Below are 20,255 nucleotides of genomic sequence, written 5' to 3' on the forward strand. Positions count from 1 at the left end.
TCTGGGGCAGTAGGGAGGGATGAGCCAGTGAGAGAGAGATGCTCTGTCCCAGCCAGAAAAAAGGTGCAGAGTAAAGACAAGAGAGAAAGAATGAGAGTGAGAAATGTCTGGCCAGGCAGCCGGTCACCAATCTGCTACAGGATTTTGGGCCGCAAAAGGAACACAGTTTCTCTCTCCATTGCCAGCCTTACATCCCACCCACAGAACCACTACTTTTCAGAGACACTTCAAAACTTTTCACCAGTTTGCTCTGCTTTTTGTAGTTAGCAGCACAAGCTGAATACACCAGAAGATGCATTTAGCATACTCAGAGCATTATTTTTTGCACTGTAATGTACAGAGCCTACCAGATGTTCCTTGCACACAAGCATTCAATCCGTTAGCTATTTTCTTGTTTCTGCAACTTGTAACGCATTGAAATATAAAACTGAACATGAATATAAATCCAAACCACAGCCACATGTATCCAGCAAACGTATTTTATCACCAGAATGCCATAACGTGGCACTCCACTTGAGGGTGCCAGGAACCGTACGAAGGTGAAAACAGACACACAATCATTCATGTTCTAAAGTAATAAGAAAAGTCATTGATAGATACTTAAATATTGAACACTTGAACCTCTAACATTCCTGCTGAAGCAGTGGGAAACCAGTGTATTCTCCATTACATTTAGCAACTGTAAAAACAACTACCAGTTCCAGGAAAAATGCTGTAATATAAAGTGGTATTATACAGAGAAGGGTGGGTGGTTCTCAGCTTTGAAAGGCTGCCAAAGTAAAGGTCTACACTAACCCTGCAGTATCATGAGAAGTAAAGCTGCAGAGAGGGAGGATATACTTCTGCTTCTGCGTGTAATGCTGTGATGAACAGCAAAGAGAAATGCTTCCCTGCTGAAAGACTGAAGCTTGCTTCTGTACCCTGTTTTTTTAAACTTTGAAGAGGTTTTACTAACATTTTCCTGGCTGGATAACACGTGCTATAAAAAGCCTCTGATTGCATGTTCCCACTAGGGTAAATAATATTCAGAGTATATCCCAAGCCACACCAGACAAATGCACACATATGTGCACACGCAGCCTTAAGCCAGTTAAGAGCTGCTGGAGCAGCTTCCCATACTTCAAGCATTAATGACTGTTCTCAGTGTTGGAAAACACCAGCGTTCATTCCCCAGAAACTTCGATGACAATCTCAGAGCATTTCTTAGAACCACAGCGTTGGAGGCTCCTCGCTGACAGCCAAGGACAAAGCAGATGAGAATCTCTAAATTTACTAAAGATTTGCCATCTAATACTTGCACACTATTTTACTAATGTTTCACATATGTGACATTACGTTGCTATGACAAACATGGAAATGCTTCTCAGAACAGCATTATACTTGAATCTTTTTCTGGCACAGCGTCTCACCACAGGACTGTGCCAGGGCACAATGCCTGCCATCCAGGGAAGGCAGCCCTTCCAAACAACCAGCCTGAGCAGCCACGTCATGGCAGAGAGCTGATGTCCAGACCCACCTTCCAAGACCATCCCCAACTCAGCTGCAATCAGGTTGGGTTGCTCAGAAATCGGTCAGTCCTGTTACACCTTACCACGCATTAAGGTGGACGTTTCCATTAAAGCACAGGAATTAGATCAAACTGAGTATGTGGAGGCTGCTGAATTTTAAAACCTCCATTAATACTCACTTTAAATACGCGGTGAACTATTTTTTCCCGTCTTGCTTTTTCAGTTATAAGAAAGTAGGCTAAGTCAGTATGACAATCCATGTACTTCTGAAGAGAAAACTCCAGAAAGCATTGACACCAAGCCCTAACAGCAGGGAGCTATCATAGAACAGGAGGTAAGAGAGTTCTGCAGCTAAAGAACCAGATTCATCCCTGAGGGGCAGGCACAAGCAATATCCAAGGCGATGCTCGCAAGACAAAGGAAAAGTGGATAAAGACCTAAAGAAGCCCCTCATCAGTTGCCTTCTGAATGATTCTATGTTTACTTACCAAAAAAGAAATAAAGAGGAGAAATTAACAGACACCAAAACACAGAAGTACTAACTTCATGTTTTACAGAAAGTCAGTTACACTTAATGGATCAGCAGCTTTGAAACAAATGAGAACAAACAGCATATACACCACTCCGGTTCACAAAGAACTGACCTCTAGAACTTTTTCTTTCCTTCGCCTTGTAACAATCTAGGCAGACCACAAATCCACATTTTTGGCAGACCCAGTGAATGTTAAATAATGTGGCTTCACATGCATCACACATCTCACGGACTCCTCTCACTGCTCTCTTCCATGCAATTTTGGCTGAAATACAAAATAAGCAGAATAAAAGGACGGAAATTTAAATGCAAAGCACAGAATGAATGGTCTTAATAAATGAAGCATTTGTGATTTTCCCCTCAGATGCAACCAGGCGTGGAGAAGGAAAGTGATCCTTCATAAATAGGCCACCAACGTTTATTCCCTTAGCTGCATCACACGACATCCCCATCAATGCTTGTGTCAAGACACTACAAAGAGGTTAAAGCATTCAAAACCAAAGACTAAAACAATACAGAAAGAATATTCCCTCTCATCATATGTGCACTGCAAGTATGATGAAGGACTTCTTTAAAACATACTCTTAACTCCCAAGAAATGAAAGCTGGGTTTTCACCTTGTTGCCTACAGGATACATTTAATCTCAAGACAGCTGAGCTGGCAAGGCGGATGCTAAGGCAGGTGCCTGCCCTGGGCACCAGGAGGGAACTCCCTGCAGCTCCACAGCCCGCTGAGGAAGGCTCCTGACCCGTCCCCAGTACCCCCATAGAAAGCAAGTGCTCAGAAGGAGGCAGAACATCACAGCAAGTGCAAATGCCTCAATAAAACTGCAGAACACAGAGAACAAAGAATCTCAGAGTCCCTTACCGTCTTTTTTCACCCAGGACATGGCTGTTTTCTCGGATGTTACCAACTGACAAAACTTGTCCCCTATGATATCTAAAATATATTTACAAGTTTCCAGGTCCAGTTCATCATCTTCATAGTTTTCATGTGTCCATAAACTCAGTGCCTCATCATCATACTGATCAGGAGAGGAGAAACCATCTATCCTAACCACTCCATTTTTACTAAAAGATAACCTACAAATGAAAACAAACAGTTTAACTGCATGCGTCATTACATTCTGTGGCTCACTTTACTTACTACTTTACCTTATGTCTTAAAACAAGTAAACGTTCTCTGTTTTACCATTCTGTCATATTTCCCACTTTAAAAAATGAATTTTGCCACAAAAAATGGTTTTAAAATGAACAGCAAGGAGATATGAAACTTTTCAGGCAGACCACATACTGGATTCAGTTCACTATTCATTCTCTCTCTGTAACATTTATTACTGCTTTAAAATGGCAGACAGAAAAGTTGTCTTTTTCGTTTGCCTGAAGTTTGGGTCCACCCACACCTCGCCTTTAGTTTTTACAGCATCTAGGACAGCAATCACTCAGTGACTCTATTTTACAGCGCTTCCAATCCTACTGCTCTCAACCTCAGAAAACAGGAGTCAGAACACCACACCGAAGTCTATCGAGGAAGGAAAAATCACCAATACAAGATGACATTTTCGTGTCAGCTAATTTCCCACCATTAAAATAACAAAAGGTTTTCCTGTGATCCTATTCAACACCACCCGACTAGCCATGCCTATATTTAGCCTATTTTACGCAGTCAGTTACTCTATCTCACATAATACAACAAACATGTATGATTATTATAATACTTAAGGAATAACATAGAGCAATGTCAGTAGAACAGTCCCAAATTCAGAAGAACAAAAAACACCGTATTCAGATGTGCATAGAAGAAAAGATGAGTATTCAGTTACAATAATGACTACCAACAGCAGAGGAAGCCTCATTTACAATTTGGTTCCCACTATCTAAACAATGAAAATAATTAAAAAGCTGTAAAATATACCACATTAAATTCAAAACATTTGTACTTTACATTCCATGACAGTGTTTGAAAACGTTGGCAGAGTTTTATTACTGATGTTGCCTCTTTCATGCAGGAGAAGCAGCTCACAATCTATCACTGCCACACAGGGAGGCAAATATGCCAATGTATTCTGAGTGCAACCTTAAAACAAACCCTTTCAGGACTACTGACTTTTCTAACTACAGCTTTGTTCCAAAAAGTTAAAACTCCATCTGGGGAACAGCAATGTCCTTTCCAACACACGCTGGATCTACATCACCAGCAGAGCCCACATCCGAATTAATGCTGTTCAGACCCGTGCTGACAGTTGTGCTGCTGTGCCATGCGTGCTACGCTGCATTCCTCCTGATCTAGGAGGCTCCTTGGTTTGCCAGAACTGGGAGAAGGGAGGGCACAACTCCTCTGTCCTCAGACAACTCCCATAAAGCCTTAAGCAGCGTTCCCACCACCTACTGGCACAAGAACAATTATGAATGAGCACAACCCTGCGGTTGTACAACTTGTCCAGAGCGACTGAAGGCTGCGTTTTGAAAATGCCACTTCAAATGTCAGACACCTGTGTGATGGTGATGCGCTCCATCTTCTGCCTGCCTAAGGTACACCGGGCAGCTGTTCTCATGACCACTGTAAAAGCTTCAAATAGAAGCACAGTCAATCCAGAAAAGAAGCAAGAAATATACATGTAAATACCACATCTTTTATCAGGCAAAGTGAGCCGGAAAAATCAGACAAGCTTTCAAGAACAAAAGCCCTTTGTCATTATCATTTTCAAAAGTTAAGAACACCAGAGATCAGCAAACAGCCGCTCTTACCGTCGAAAGTAGTAAAATCTACAGAACACCGGCGAGTGAGTTGGTTCTTCACCCTTCTTGCTTCTTATTAACCTACATTCTCTGCATTTTTGCAAATTTGGTCCAATTTCAGAGCAAGAATCGTCCTGTAAGAAGGACTCTCCTGTTTGCTTCAGCTTCTTCACTTTGCGCCAATCCTTTAACACCGAGCGAGGTATTCCAGCTGCAAAAGTGAGAGGGGTTTCAGATGAGGCACAGGCAGCCCTCGTACTCGGGGCACGCTCAGATCAGCCAGCATTCTGCACTACTACGCGTGCATCTCTGACACCCGTAACATACTGCACCATCACGGCCATTTTCTCTCCTGTCAGCACAAGTCTAAAAACTTAAACACACTGCCTTCCTCTACGTTAAGTATGCCATTCACAAAGGATTCCCCTAAAGCCATTTGCAAAATCTCCCTCTTAAAAATGCACAAGGTAATACAGTACTTCAAGAAAAGAAAGGTTTGCATTTTGTTTCAAGTGAAAATGCGTTCAAGGCAACAATGCAATGAATGAAAGCATTAAAAAATGTAAAAATCCTATTTCTTTAGAATTTGTTGTGCGCTGGGAATTCCAGAAGAGCAGTTCTAAACCCATATAGCTCACCTGAGCTCAGTGTAAAGCACCGAGAGTAAGGAAGCACAGAATCCCTTCACTCTCTTTCAAATATGTCAGCTGCGGAAAACCAAGCAGAAACATCCCACTTTTGACTGAACAGATCCGCCCATCTACCACTTTCAATTGAGTAAGACGTGTAATTCTCACATAAGCATTCTGAAACTGAATCCTTCTGTAATTTAACCAGGGTTTCGATGTAATGACTTTTCTAAGCAGCGCCAGTTTCCACCTGCAGATAGATAGCAGTATCTGTCCTTTAATCTACCACTGCTCTTGAAAGTTCACGTCCTGTGAGCACAGATCTGATGCAGGATGGCAGAGGCGAGTGTGCTAACTTTGGACTTGGTACCTGAGTTCAGATCACTGTTTTGCCACAGACTTCGTGTACAAACACTGCAGGTGACAAACTCTATGCCTCAGTTCATTGCCCGCAAAATACACTGACTCATTCGAGGAGCACAAAGGTAACTGGACTAAAACTCGAGAGTAAAAGGCCAAAGTACAGTTTGCTAGTCCATGAAAAACGTTTACTGCCTTGGATCCAGAGATGCTGGGAATCATCTGTTAGTTGCCAGACTCCAGGCTCTGTGGGCAGGCACTTGGAGGACCCCCAGCACTCGCAGGACTGCGACATTCCTGCTTTGCAGGAGGGAGCCTTGCAGCCCGCCGCTCCCAGCGGTCTGGCTTGCACACAGCTCCCACAGCTTTCAGCAGTGGCACAGGGACAACGCAGCCTTCAGCCCTGGCAGCATCCACATACCACCCACGTGGTGACTGCCACCGAGCCCCCGTGCTGCAGCAGTTCTGTTCAGCCATCTGCAGGGGCTCAGGCAGCTGACCCCCAGGGCCTTCCCCTTCCTGCAGGCTCCACGCCAAGTACGGTTTGGGATGAATCATTGGGGAAAGCCCTCTTTGTCAGAAAAGCTCTGACAGTCCCTCTCAAACTGTAAAGATGCTGACCCAAGACATCTGACAGAACTGTCAAAACGTTGATTGATTAACAGGTCACGTCTAAGAAGGACTGTGGGTCTATCCAGGTATCATGAGAAGTAGGTAAGCTCACAAGGCTGCTATCATGGGATAGAGCCACAATGTTAAGGTACAGTATACAGCCTGTGCTACTGACAACATAGCAGAACACCCAAAGCTCCTGTCCATTTTTGGACCTGCATTCCAGGAAACAACTCCATAACGTACCGCCATACATTGCTTTCACAGTTTTGTAACACCAGTCGGGACAAGAAGACACTGCTTTCCCTTATGTTATCTAATGAACCTTTCCACAACAAGCCATTAAAAAAATCTTTTGCAACAATACAAAGGTTATCAAGACCTAACATGTCACTTGTGTGTCTACAGTTCACTTTAAAGAGAAAAAAAAAAAAAAAAAAAAAAAAAAAAGGGAAACCAGGACTTAGAGACATTTAAAAGGCGTGTTCTCTTATCATCCCTTTAGTGGGAAGAAAAAACAAGAACAAGAGATGCACTAATACCATTGCTGGACCCAAGCCAAAATACCTCAGACAGATTGCAACACAGCCAGGACACAGCACAGCTTAGGCAGCAAGTGTTCTCAGATACAAGAAGAGTAACTTTATACATCAGGCAGTGAAAAGCCAAGGAATGTAATTACATGGAGCAGTGCTCATTTTCTTACTAACTGTACTTCAAAATTCTTGCAAAAAGTAATTTAGCTGTAGACTTTCTCATGCTCACCAGAACAAAGACAAAAGAATACTCCTTAGAGAAGAATAAATTAGGATAAAAAACAGGGTTGAGTTCTTGAATAAAATCCCGCCCGCTGACAGACCAGTTTCTCTTTTTGAGATAAATCTAGTTACAATCTGGTATGTGAAACATCATTACATATAAATTGAAATTCCCATTTCCCTACATTTCCTTAAACAAGAGGAATGTGAGCACCACGCAATCAATACGCATTCTTGTCAGGAGTGTGAAGTGACTCTCCCTCAGAGCTTTATTAGATTAACCAAATTGTAACAGTGGCATCAGGCTCTCAAGGAACTGCCTGCGGCTTTCTGATCAAAGGACAAGTTAAAGTTCAACAATGGACAATCTCCACCTCCAGTACTACTCTAAAAATAAACGCAGCAGAGCTTTTAGACGCACCAAAAAATCAGTACAAGGTGCATAGCTAACTATATGCATCAGTCTGTTCCAGTATGACAGCATAAACCAGTTTGCTTACGGCTTATTTTTAGGCCAAGAACCAGTTTGTACACATATGCATAAAACGCTGAACTTCTTACACCGGGATATTTCAGAGGGCCCCAAGCCTGATAAACCCACTGGGTGCTTTTTCACAAGCACACTCATTCACACTTTTCCCAGGTACCGCACGTACCACGCACAGACCCTCCAGGATTAATACTGCACAGTTTACACGAGTTTGTCTTTTCCAGAGCAGATTAATATACTCACTGCTGTTACTGCCGCTCTGCAACTTCAGCTTGCTTTTTTCTTTGGCACTCCTGCTAAGAACACCATTTGGTTTTACTTCTTCCTCCGCATCACCCTTTTTCCTCTGCAAATCGTTTTGCTTCTTTTTGTAAGTTGGCTTGGGCTGCCGCTTAGTCCTTTGCTCTGACTTGCTCTCACTTTCATCAGAGTCTCCGCTTTCAGAGCCAGACTCGTAAGTTCGTTTTGCTTTTCTTCTAGGGTGCTTATCTTCCTTCACGAACTTATCCGCCAAGATTTTACTATCGATGTTATTTTGCAAATCATTTGATGTAGAAGCTATTAAATTGACGGTACATGGCTTAATAATTTCTGAAACGCTGTTCCCTGAATTCTCTTTTTTATTAGTGTTTTTATCCTCCTCTGAATGTCTTGTCAGCCAAGCCTTTTTCAGTTTAGTGTGGTAGTTTGGCTGACTCGCCTGGGAAGCTTGCCCACTGCCTACAGAGTTTGCTTTGTTTATTGTATTACAGACGATAGCACTGTCTAGGGAGAGAGAGGTTGAAAATGTCTGATTTTTCACAGAGTTGGACTCGGTCTCACTGGGGTTACTACTTTTGAACTGAGCTGCAGCCAATGCCGCCTTGTGCTTTTTCAAATGGACGAAGTCGGCAGAGGTGGAGAACCCGGGGCCAGGCTGCACAGCGCTGCCTGCCTTGCCAGGGATGGGTGCAGCTGGCGCCGGAGTGCTGCCCTTGCACTCCTGGGCCGGTGCTGCCGCCTGACCTGCAGCTCTCGAGCCGGCACTCTCCAGCGGCGTGCAGGCCAGGGCTGTGCTTGACGAGGAATAAGTCACTTCTGAGCTGCCCCAGCTCAACACGCTGGTAGTTGTGGCCGCAGATGTGGTCACGTCCATTTTGGTACTGCAGATCATAGCTGTGGTAGGGGTGACAGAACGAGCAACAGTGCCTTGCGAGACAGCTGGAAATTTCTTTTCATACTGTGTGCGAGCGCTGTCTGAGTTCATATTTGGCAGAATGACTCTTCCAGTCTCCCTGGCTTCCGCTGTTTTCAGGCAATCTGCTTGATTTGTCACAGCTGAAGATCTCTCACTGACTCGATCTTTGGAAGCTGACTGCACCGCTGCTACGCTCTCGTATTTCGTGCTCGAAGGAGGACGCACAATAACAGATGCCGTGGCGGACTGTGACTTTCCACTCGCTCTCTCAGCATGCCAGTCCACTTTTTCACTAGCGGCAGCGTTGTTAGACTTCCACACTTCTGATAAATTCTGTTCAGAAGAGCCCTTGTAAACAGTCTGAGCTTCCTTAGGTTCAGGTACTAAAGTTGGCGGTTTCTGCAGTTCCTGTATCTTACCACCACCAGCATTAACAGGTTGAACGGGGGTCAGAGTGGGAGGCGAAAGGCTGCTGTAGCTGCTTTCTTTCTTCTCGAGGTTCTGGTGCACGGGGGGGTGAAACACGGGCGCTCTGTGCAAGGCAGGCATGCTTCGGAGTGCATTTGAAGATGAGACTGACAACTGAGTAGGGCTCCTGCTGTCATTTCTAAAAGAACCAACCGAGTGAGACTGCACGGACTGTGAGAGCTGCTCAGGGATCTTGCTCACAGAGCCTTCGCTCTCAGGTTGATGCTTAATTAAAGGGGGAGGCTTCGAGAGAGAAGAAACGTAAGAAGGAAGAGACTGGGGACTGGCTGCTGTTGAAGGACAATTAGTTTGCTTATCAACATATGCACTCGAAGCTTCCTTGGATGGGTAAGACCTCGGTGGTTCATTTACCACGCTATTAGACAAGGTGGTGAAATAGTTACTCTGTGGCAAACTCTGTGGAACCGAATGCTTCATTTTGTACAGTTCTGACACAGAGCGTTCTGCATCTTTGTCATACTTTACTGAATGGCTTTTGGGACTTGAAGATAAGGATGTTACCCTGGAATAGTTCTCTCTCTCTCCCTCCAGTGCCTTCATTTTAGCTGTAAAAGGAGCAACTTCAATACTTTCTTGGAGTATTCGCCTGTGTTCTTCTTTGTATTTGCTCAGTCGCTCCCCTGTCTCCTGTGGCGGCCTTGGCAGCTGGTTCAACATTGGATCTGCAAAATGTCTGTGCATATGGCTCTCCTTTGCTGCCTGTGTTCTGCTTTGCTCCAGCTCTGTCTTTATCGGCGCAGCCGCAGCAGAACGTAAAGGTTCAATAAATGCTTTCCTCTCCAATTCTCTGTTTAAAAAAGGTCATACAGACACAGTTTAGTCTAAAAGTATCACTACAAGCTAAACAGAAGACTTTTCTTCCCGTGCTCTGAACAAAGTTATCTATTAGCACAAAATAATCTTTTCTTTATATTAGGCAGTTTTTTGAAAGTCATCAGATGACTCAGGAATTCAAGTACCATTAAAAGTCAACAGAGCAGAGTCTATTTTGCAGCACGCTGACAAACTTTTCCCTATCACAGGCATCCACGTTTGCAAACAAACTAAAACAAATCCAGAAGACAATGTCAGCTGCTGAAACGTACCCTCCTGTCCTGCGCTCTATTTACAGCATGCACAGAGCAGGGACTGTTCAGCCTGGACAAGAGGAGGCTCCGAGGGGATCTTTTCAAAGACTATAAATAGCTGAAGGGAGAGGGTAAAGACAATGGAGCCTGGCACTTTTCAGTGTTGTCTTGTGGCAAGAGACTGTGGTGAGCTGGCGGTCAGCCTCTTCTCCCACGTAACTAGAGATAGGTCTAGAGGGAATGGCCTCAAGTGGCACCAGGGGAGACTCAGTTTGGACATTAGGAAAAATTACTTCTCCAAAAGACTGGCCGGGTGCTGGAATGGGCCCAGGGAAGCAACTGAGTCACCATCAGTGGAAGCGTTCAAGAAACACGTAGATGTTGTACTGAGGGATGTGGTTTAGGGGAAAATAGCGGTGATCGGTGGATGGCTGGACTGGATGATCTCAGAGGTCTTTTCCAACCTTGGTGATTCTAGGTTCTAAGCAGTGACAAGAGGCAGTGAGCAAAAACTGGAGCACTGGAGGTTTCTACTGAACACCAGAAAGTGCTTCTGCGTTATGCAGGTGTCACAGCTCTTGCACAGGCTGCCTGGAGTGGCTGTGGAGTCTCCTCTGTGGAGACCTTCCAAAGTCACCTGGACGTGGTCCTGGGCATACCCGCTCTTGGGTGTCCCTGCTGGAGCAGAGTGGAAACAGAGACAGAGGGTGCCACCACCCTCAGGCATGCTGTGATACTGGGAGTTAGAACAACAGTGAACTTACTCCTTGTGATGCTCTACTATGCTTTTGGACAGTGGTGGGCTAGAATGTGTTGCCAGTTTGAGAGGCCGAAGGGGTTCTGCACTGGATGGTCGCACAGGAATGTGACTCAGCAATCCAAGGCTGTCAGCTGAGGTCACAGGGGTGGGCTGGTGTAACCACGGGCTGGGAGTATTCTGTTAACAACAACACAGAAAAAGTCAGATTTCAAGGACATCACGGGATCTTCAGCACAGTACCACAAGAGGTTCTATATCCAGTCTAACGATGAGTACAGTGAAATATTTTATTTCAGCATCAAATCAAATTCAGCAAATAAAATTTAACATTTTAAATGACTTTATGATCAACTGGAACATCTGATTATATTTCTCCCTAGACTTCCAGCATAAAAAATAATTCACATCTATCAGAAGCATTCTTGGAACAGTTTACTATTTAAATATTCATCAGGAATTGCTAATTTAAAGAATAGTTAATTTAGAGAATAGCATCACAATTTCCTTCCTCAAAATCACCAAGCCAATGACAGCCTGACAGCATGTAAGTTCAGTTACTAATAAGACACCCATGAGGCGCTCAGTATCTTGCAAGAAGTGCCACTTCTGAAGGACAAACAAGGTTCAGTACTTCTGGAAAACAACTATATAACAAGTCTCTGAAAAGGGTCACTGACAAATAAGCAGAGCAGTGTCACAGTGCCTTGCTACCTGCGTAGAAAGGTGAACAATACAAGCATCTCTTTTCTGGTTGATTCCCCTCCTCCCCCTCCAGATGATTAAGTATGATAATCTCAATTAATCTGCTTTATGTTGCCACATATTTTTATACATCATAATTTCATAATCAGCATACTATTAAATCATAAGCATATACATTTTTGCAGTATGGTAACTGCAGAGAATGCACAGTTTTATACTGTATACCTAAATACACCTGGCAATGCCAATCAGCTTCTGCTTGTGCATCTTTTCTGAAAGTTGTTGAACAGCTCTGCAAAATGGACCACATTTTGAGAGCTCTCAGGCTCCTTCCCCCCTCCCATTCGAGGCCTCCTTAGGAAAAATATGTGCAGACTTGCAGCCTGGGCAGAAAGGGAAAGCACTCTGCTGGGGAACGCTGGTCAAGTGTCAAGGATGAGCCCGGAAGAAGGGAGGGGGACAGAAAGCAGAGCTCCCATGCACACCCCAAAGTCTCTCAGTACAGTTCCACCACTCACTCCTGGAGCTGCCCAGCACATCTCCCTTCTTTGCTCCCCATCAGTACATCCCTCTCCTTCTCCCCAGCCTTGCTGACTACCAGAAGAGAAACGCGGCAGTAAAGGGCAGCAAAGCTCTCATGACACAGACGGACACAGAGTATAGAATAGATCTGCAGGTGCTACAGCTTTGAAGTTATTGTTTCTAGACTTCTGAATATTTAAAGCAACCACTAGGGTTTTGCACAAGTCTGAGTGCACACACTTGTTGGGCCAGGAGTTCCCATGCTGTGGCGAGTTCCCACAAATTGCCTGTAAGCCGTGGTACAGTATTATGCAAAAAGACCCACCACCTTCTCCCTAGAGGAGCTGGGGAACATCTGCCCGAGCACCAAGCATTACCCAAACAGCCTCACAACTCCACCTGCAACCAGCTGTGGCCCAGCCCAAGGACCTGCAGCCTTCCTTCCGCAGCACAGCTCCCCCCGCACCAAGGGTGGCTGCTGCTATTGCTCCAGCTGCAGTACAGAACCCTTCCTCCCTTCATGGCATCCATGCAAACTCTTACTGGAAACGCCCATTCTGAGGTTCTAAGACATATTTAGAAAAGGCCTCCAGTGCCCGAGCCAGAAGACAAGTCACCACAAGACAATTGCCACATATCAACATAATTAAAAACCTACGTGCCTTGGTATGCATGGCTGCATACTTCAGGCAGCCTAAGTGAAAACAGTCTATCATACATTCGTCAAAATGGACTTCAGTACAGGGTGGAGCAAGTAGCAACATGAAGAGATAAATCCACCTTTAGTTTTCCCTTAAAGCTGCTGCATTTGACTTTATCACAGTTTAGATCAAACTGACTTTGTATTACAAGGCCAACTCAAGCTGAATGTTTGGGAAAGACTCAGCCACAATGGTTTGGCTTCACTCAGGAATGAGGCTGGAGAAGAATTGCCTTCCCCGTGATGAAAAGGAAAACAATCCTTATAACCATTCAGAAACTCCAAGCTTTGACGCAAAGGCTTACAATCTGGCAGAAGGACCACTGTCAGTGACATGCCTCTTGTGGTCCCTGAGAAAACCTGCCCAAATTAGGCCAAGTTGGAAGCCTCTAATATCAGTACGCACATGCTCAGTTTGAGTGAAGCTGGCAGTACAGCTCTCCCAGGCTTGTCTGTGTTACACATGCTTCATCTTATGCTGCTCCTATAGGGTGCCTGCAAGGAGCATGCTGTATCCTAAACCTGTAGGAACTGAGAAAACTTTTCCTGCAATTGTAGTGCGTGACTGCCAACAAACACCACAGCACTGGGTTGAAAACAACTGATTTCTCCTGAGGCTGCGGTGGATACACTTAGCGCGGAGACACAGGAATCCTCATGACTGGAGTACAGAGAAGAAAGCAGCTGAGAAGGCAAACAGGAACAGAGGGGGAGAGAAGGAGGTGCCAATGAAAGGCACACAGACAGGTGTTAAGCACAAGAGGAATGAGTGTTCAGTTCCAGATTTACAAATGCTACACAGTATTTCTCTTCAGACCTTCCCATTGGATTTGGACTCCTTCAGTCCCTGCCATTCTCCATTTTCTAGCACACACACTCAACATTTCACTGCGCAGACAACCATCCTACCTCCTCCAGTACATCTCTCATCCAATGGTTTCCATGGTTTAAGTTAGAAAGCATTCGCCCTGTCCCCAAGTGCGCTGGCCAACCTCACTTGGTGATTAAGTAAAACCAAACATTTCACCTTACTTTACAGTGTTGAGGAAATCAAGGTCTGGAAGAACTCACATCCATCGTGAAACAACAGTTATCACTGGATTTCCATTTCTAATTCTACATCTACACAAGAACACCGCCCTCACTGCATACTCAGTGACACACTTGGCATGACTATCCTGTCTGCACCTAGGAAACCACTACTGGAAGACACCAGCCTCAGCTAAGCATGTACTTAGGAAATCAGCACGACTTACCCTTCTCAAGGAAGCCTCTGCGTTAACAGGAGTTTCTGGGTGGACCCATTTCGAGGAGGGCAGGCCGAGTCCTGAGTAAGCATGTGTTCCATTTGGATACTGCCAAATAATTGGATAAAGCCCTAGCTGATTATAGGAAGCAGAAGGATGAGCTTGTCCGAGAAGATGTGGAGACTGGTGTTGTAACATCTGTTGCTGCTGCTGGTGAGCCAATGCCAAATGGCTTAGGCTGCTAGCATGAGCAGTCTCTAGTCGTGGGTGGCCACCCAGCAAGGAGGCAGCAGGCACTCCGGGCAACACTGCAGGAAGTAGATGAGGGTGATGAACGGAATGGTGAGGGGCGGTACTAAGGGGGTGAGTGTTAATAGCAGACAAGGGGGTCTGAGTTGAAGACCCAGGCAGCAGATGGGATGAACCAGTTAATGCAGGATGATGAGCATTTGGATTTAAACAGGTTCGGTGGGATGAGGAATGCAGAGGATAATTATGCTGATGCAAAAAAGGTGAAATGTGATTAGTTCCTGTTTCTTGTCCAATCAGAGTGGGATCCCTGTACACTGTGAAATGTTCGTTCTTGTCAATTATAAGAGGACTTTTAGTAGCTTCTAGAGCGCTAACTCTAGCTGGAACTGGATGAAAACTAGACCTAGGCAAATCATGATCGGTTTTATTGGCTGACCTTGTTAATCCAGGAGTATGGCTGTTTTGGGAACTAACCTTAGACTTCACAGTATCAGAAGATGGGGTGAATTTAGGCTTAACATCAGGTGACTTTGTTTTAGGATGATCAACTGAAGCACTAGGTTTTGACTTCACAGAATCAGGGACTGGACTTTGTTTACGCAGTTTACTGTCTTCCGCTACAGAAGCTACATTTAACGAAGACATAAATGAGCCATACTGCACTTTCTCTTTTTCAGGATTTAAATGTTCATTTACTGGTAATGCTTTCACAACACCAGGTTGTATCAAATCCATTTTGTTTACAACACAGCTAACCCAACTTTGATCACCTTCCTGCTTTCGTGCTTCCAGGAAATTGGCATTTGCAAACTGCTGTTTTAAATCACTGCTATGAGATTCTGTTTTCTGAACCGTTTGCAATCCAAAGGTACTTGCAGCATTATCCTGGCTCTCCTTTTCAGAGTTGTTTTTGCTAGTTTTATCAACAATGCTTTTCGGAGTAGGAGGTTTGGGCACAAACTGCTCATTTTTTAATTCCGCAGCGAGATGTTTCTCTGCATTGCACTCTTGAACATGTGGATCCTTGGAATTCTGCTCGTAAGGTGTTGGCTGCTCTGCTGCATGGAGCGAAGGCTTTTCCTGCTGATCTAAGAGCGACGACTTCAGCCTTTCTGGCTCTTCACATTTTTTATCCTCCTGTACTTCATCCCATGGAGACCGCCTATCTGTTAGTGTCTGTTCCACTCTCTCAACAGTTTGAGATTTTCCTTCTTCTCCATTTATCTTTGAAGCGTTCTTGCTTTTTAACTCATTCTCTGAGTTCTGCTCTGAGGATGAATCTGTTAATCTTTTATTTGAGATTTCTGAGTCACTGCTCTCAGAGTAATCTGAGATATTGTCTGTCCGCAGTCTCTTCATATTTAATTTCTTTTCATCCTCTTCAGGTTTTCTTCTTTTACTAAGAAAGTGTTTATTTTTGTTTTTGGGGTTTTCTGTTAAAAAAAAACACATGCATATTTATCAGTTTCAGTCTGGCACCTTTCTAAGAAGCTTTCCCTTGCTTTTCCATTACCATTCTTACCTCCTCGACCTATATAATCAAATCTTTCCTCTTTCACCTTCTCTTCATCAGGCATGCTGCTATCAGAACCCTTCCGCTTACTGGGCCTAGTATTCCTCTGCTGCTGGTGCTGGTGAGAATTCTGTTTTGGTGCAGTTTGGGAATTCATTGCTGGTCTGGGACTATTTGCTTGTGCACGCGTATAATGACCCTAAAAATAATGCTGTGGTTAACAGACTTAAATGCAATTTTAATTAGAGACTCTAAACATACATTTTTAATATTCACTGTATACAAGAATATTTAGGTAAAAAGATAAATGTATCTACGTGAACTGTGTTGCTGTTCTGGTTGGAACGAGACCGCCGGCGTGAAGTGATGCCAATATTTTCACCTTTCAACAAAGAGTGAACAACGTCATCTAGAAAAGTCATCTGAACCATAGAAGGATCAACATTCTGAGGTTCTAATACCTAATTTTTGAGAGAGAAAAAAAGGAAAACAAATAATCAGTAGATGCTTGGACACTGTCCAATCTACATTTCCTGTACCAGTGTTCACCAGTCTACGCTATGTGTAAAAGGTAAACTAGAGAAAAGCCTACATAACACTGACAAGTACAACTGATACTCAAGTCACTTTCAAAGGCTGGGGACTGAGTAAAAACAAAGCAAATATATCCTCTAATTGTACTTTAAAGATAACTTTTTTCCCCCTTTTTTTTTTTTTTTTTTTTTAATGCCACCACTTTACGGCTCCTTCCTTTATAAATACCTTCAAATTTGAAATTAAAAGATACTGAGATCTTCATAGGGGGTAATCTTTAAGTAGCACTTAAAATGATCAAGTATTTTGTGATGTCTACTGCAGAAACACACTGCAATACTGCTTCCAGCAGCAGGACAACTTCTGAAGGAAAAGAAGCAGAACAACTGGGAGAACTCTTGCTACTGAGAGAGAATACTGCAAAAAGAAAGAAATGCTCAGCAGATCTTTAACCAGTGTGCTGCAAAGTAAAAAGAGTATTTGGGGAAAATCATTAGAGCAAACGAAGCGAAAGCACAGACTTGAGCACTAGACTGTCTTGAATTCATACTGTCACACACGATTTAGTCAGTCATTTCAAGGCAGATGGGTCATTTGCTATATTAATGTTGAATCATTGCTCTGGTCTCCTGAAACACAATTCATTACTGCCACTAAAAACACCACCATTAATTCTTTTTGTAACACCAGCTTCAGGAACACAAATAAAACCCACCACAGTAAATGTAAATTAAGCTGCAGCAAAGGCTTCATTCAATAAATTGCGGAAAGTGGACATTTCAATTGCTTAAAAGAACTAATTGTTACTGGAGTACTAGAAGACTTCAGTGAAGAAATTCTCAACAGAGCTGAGAGGAAAGACCAGTTCTTAGAACTAGATTGCTTCATTTCAAAGACTTGGCAAGTCAAACAGCAACAACAGAAGAAAAGCAGAACTGTAGGGATGGAACTAATCATATCATTGCGCAAACATTCAGCTTGAGGATGGCATGAATGGCCAGTCCAGTGCAGAGTCAGGCTGAATTTTCTGCAGAGAAAGTGACAGACTTCTCTCGAAGGGGGTGAACTGCTTAGGGCTTTTCGGAGTACCACAAAAAATGGAAAAGCTCAGAACGCGTAGCTTATTTGAAGACTGTTTGCCAACAACACAAACTCACCTGGTCATTCATAACAACCATAGTGCGAGTGAAGAGATCATGATGAGTAATGATCCCAGTAAACCACTGGGTGGCAGAATCCTGTCTGTACACTCTCACCCTATAACCATTTAAGGAGTATGGACCTTCAGAAAGGGAAGAAATAAGAAAGCCATTAAGAAAATCAGGAAGAAAAAAAAAAAAAAGAGGAAAAAAAGAAGCATTAATAGGTTTGCCCTGTTTTTTTTAAACTTCACAGCAAAAATATGATGTGAACAGCATGGACAGCAAGCTACCAGCAATTCCAGCACAGCCCTGTCTGTGGATTTTACTTTTATTTAGGAAGACATTTTGAAACACAAGTGGTACACTGTAATGCCAACATTTTCAACAAACAGTTTTGTTATCTAACTAAATCTTTCTGCAATTTTAATGACAAATGATGGGAAAATTCCTGTTGACAAATAGCAACCACAGAAAAGTAACCTGAAAGGCTAGAATGTGGCAGCAGCAGGTTATACAGAAGCTATTTCATAGGCTCGTCACATGCCCAGATGCTTTGCTGGCAAAACGATTCAGATTTTGGTGTTTAGACTCTGTATCTGCCAAGCCTTTCCCAAAAGTGACCACAGAGTTTCTCTCTATTACAACAGTCAAAAGGCAGCTGAGCAATCCAAGCCCAGCTACAGCCCCACAAAACATTCAAAAATACACACACTAGGAAGACTTTGCTTCTCTTTTAAGATACACCAACTGCAAAGAAACTCTACACACCGACTTTCTGGAAAGATGAGTTGAATTCATCTCCAAAAGCCCACAAGGAGAGAGGAAAGAAAATGGCATGATACAGTATTTAGTTTACAGCTCATTTCAAGACCCAGAAATAGAGGCTCAACAGTTCTATTCATGTTCCGTGTCTCACCTGACCATCAGGACTCTAAGTTCCAAGGCACTTAAGTCTTGATACAGCACTTCACGTGATCAAGTAGCACTGTCTCTAAGCTCAGTTTGCTGTGGTTTTCGCTACTTCCGTAACCAAACCCCAAGTCAAACCAGTCACTGGGTTGACTGGTTGAGCTGGGAAATGCCTAACTTAAATGATTCACTTAAAAGTGCCTGGTTGTTCAGCAGCACAGGTAAGGACAGGACTGCCCTGTCTTTCTAGCCCCTGCCCAGAATATTAAGCAAGCTTCAGTGTCTGCAACAAACAGGACAGGTGACAGCCTTCTCAACTAAAATACCCATATTCACGCTTCTTGGTCCAATATACTCTCTGCACAAGAAACACCGTAATCATGAAGACTTCTTAATGCTAACATTTAAGAGATGAATAGAAATACAAAACAATCTAAATGTAGACGTTTCCAAGTGGTCTAGGGGCTTAACCTTGGAATCCTAGAACAACTGTATCTGGGTATCCAAACAGCTGAGAAAACAGCAACAACATGCAATGGCACCCTTCTTTTGCCCACATCCACATCACTTACTGCACCGTTACGAACTTGAATCCCACTGAACCACACGAGCCACTGGAGCTAGCTCATCCCCAGAGGGTGTTTCCAGCTGCACAGCCAGGGTCACAGCAGCACCAGGGCAGTCGCTGCCCGGCACAGAATGCAGAGGCAGAAAAAAAGCAAAAATCTAAAAACTTGTCTCACGTTCCTGGTCTTGAACCAGACCGGCCTCCCATGGGGACACATTTCCTGGTGGCTTCTCTGCAATCCCTACTCCAAATGCCCCTGCCAAATGCCTCAAGCTCAGCTCCCACACTTCTGCCTGCATCAACCACACTCTCCATGTCACAAGCCCTTCCCAGCCATCCCACAGCTCTGCCAGGGTTTTTTTGTGCAATGCTCCACTCCCACTCTCGTACTCCAGCTCTCCCTCTTTTCAATCCTACTGCTAACTGCACAAAGATTTCCAGTCTCAGTCTTGCTTAACCAGATCCAGCCTCTCCTCTCTCCCCAGCTTCTTGCCTCATGTTAGCATTTACGATTCCCGATCGCTGGCTTCCAAATCCTTTCCCAGTCTTCTCAGTTTACAAGCTCTATCCACCCTTCTCCATCAACTTCCAACTCCTCTCGTATTCTTCTGTGCTGACCCAGTGCCAATTTCTTCCCTCACACTTCTTGCTCTCATCTGTGTCTGTCATTCATCCAGCCTTTATCCTATCTACTTGCAAAACAGACTTTCTCCACCTTTAAAAACAGTGTAGTCTATTCTGTGTTGCTGGGTGCCAGGAAGGAGAAAGATGAAGCTGCGGTTACACGACACCGGACGGCCAGGCTCCAGCTCGGCCCAGCCCCAAGCAGCCATTACAGGAAAGGCCTGCCTTTGTCTGCAGCCCCAACTGAATCATGCTCGGCTACACACTGTTGAAACAGCATGTGCAGCGCTATGAGGAAATGTCTGCACTGCTGAAGCACTCTCAGAGTTTCAAGAGAATTACTATATATTCTGTCTCAGGGATTGTAGTGACAATAAACCTGATATGGAAAAAGATAAAGCTGAGATTTCAGTTGTTAAAA

At 44.0% G+C, this 20,255-nt stretch overlaps 1 protein-coding gene across 6 annotated transcripts in view; it reads right to left on the bottom strand.

Moving 5' to 3' along the window:
* The window catches only part of JMJD1C (jumonji domain containing 1C), a 146,193-nt gene that overhangs the window by 14,867 nt on the left and 111,071 nt on the right, over positions 1 to 20,255 (bottom strand). For 4 of the 6 annotated variants that reach the window (XM_042862674.1, XM_042862676.1, XM_042862678.1 and 1 more), the window contains 9 exons: positions 17,749 to 17,873; positions 16,375 to 16,518; positions 16,067 to 16,256; positions 14,302 to 15,977; positions 11,126 to 11,298; positions 7,872 to 10,081; positions 4,789 to 4,990; positions 2,909 to 3,123; positions 2,153 to 2,305 (listed from right to left, as the gene is read on the bottom strand). In XM_042862674.1, the coding sequence (XP_042718608.1) occupies positions 2,153 to 2,305; positions 2,909 to 3,123; positions 4,789 to 4,990; positions 7,872 to 10,081; positions 11,126 to 11,298; positions 14,302 to 15,977; positions 16,067 to 16,256; positions 16,375 to 16,518; positions 17,749 to 17,873 (5,088 nt within the window). Of the gene's footprint in view, positions 1 to 2,152; positions 2,306 to 2,908; positions 3,124 to 4,788; positions 4,991 to 7,871; positions 10,082 to 11,125; positions 11,299 to 14,301; positions 15,978 to 16,066; positions 16,257 to 16,374; positions 16,519 to 17,748; positions 17,874 to 20,255 lie in introns of those variants that run through there. The other 2 variants (XM_042862679.1, XM_042862677.1) reach the window with 2 other exon arrangements.

The sequence above is a fragment of the Lagopus leucura genome, unplaced genomic scaffold (assembly GCF_019238085.1).
Source record: "Lagopus leucura isolate 7727_CA_CO unplaced genomic scaffold, USGS_WTPT01 Super-Scaffold_739, whole genome shotgun sequence".
NCBI classification, from domain to species: domain Eukaryota; kingdom Metazoa; phylum Chordata; class Aves; order Galliformes; family Phasianidae; genus Lagopus; species Lagopus leucura.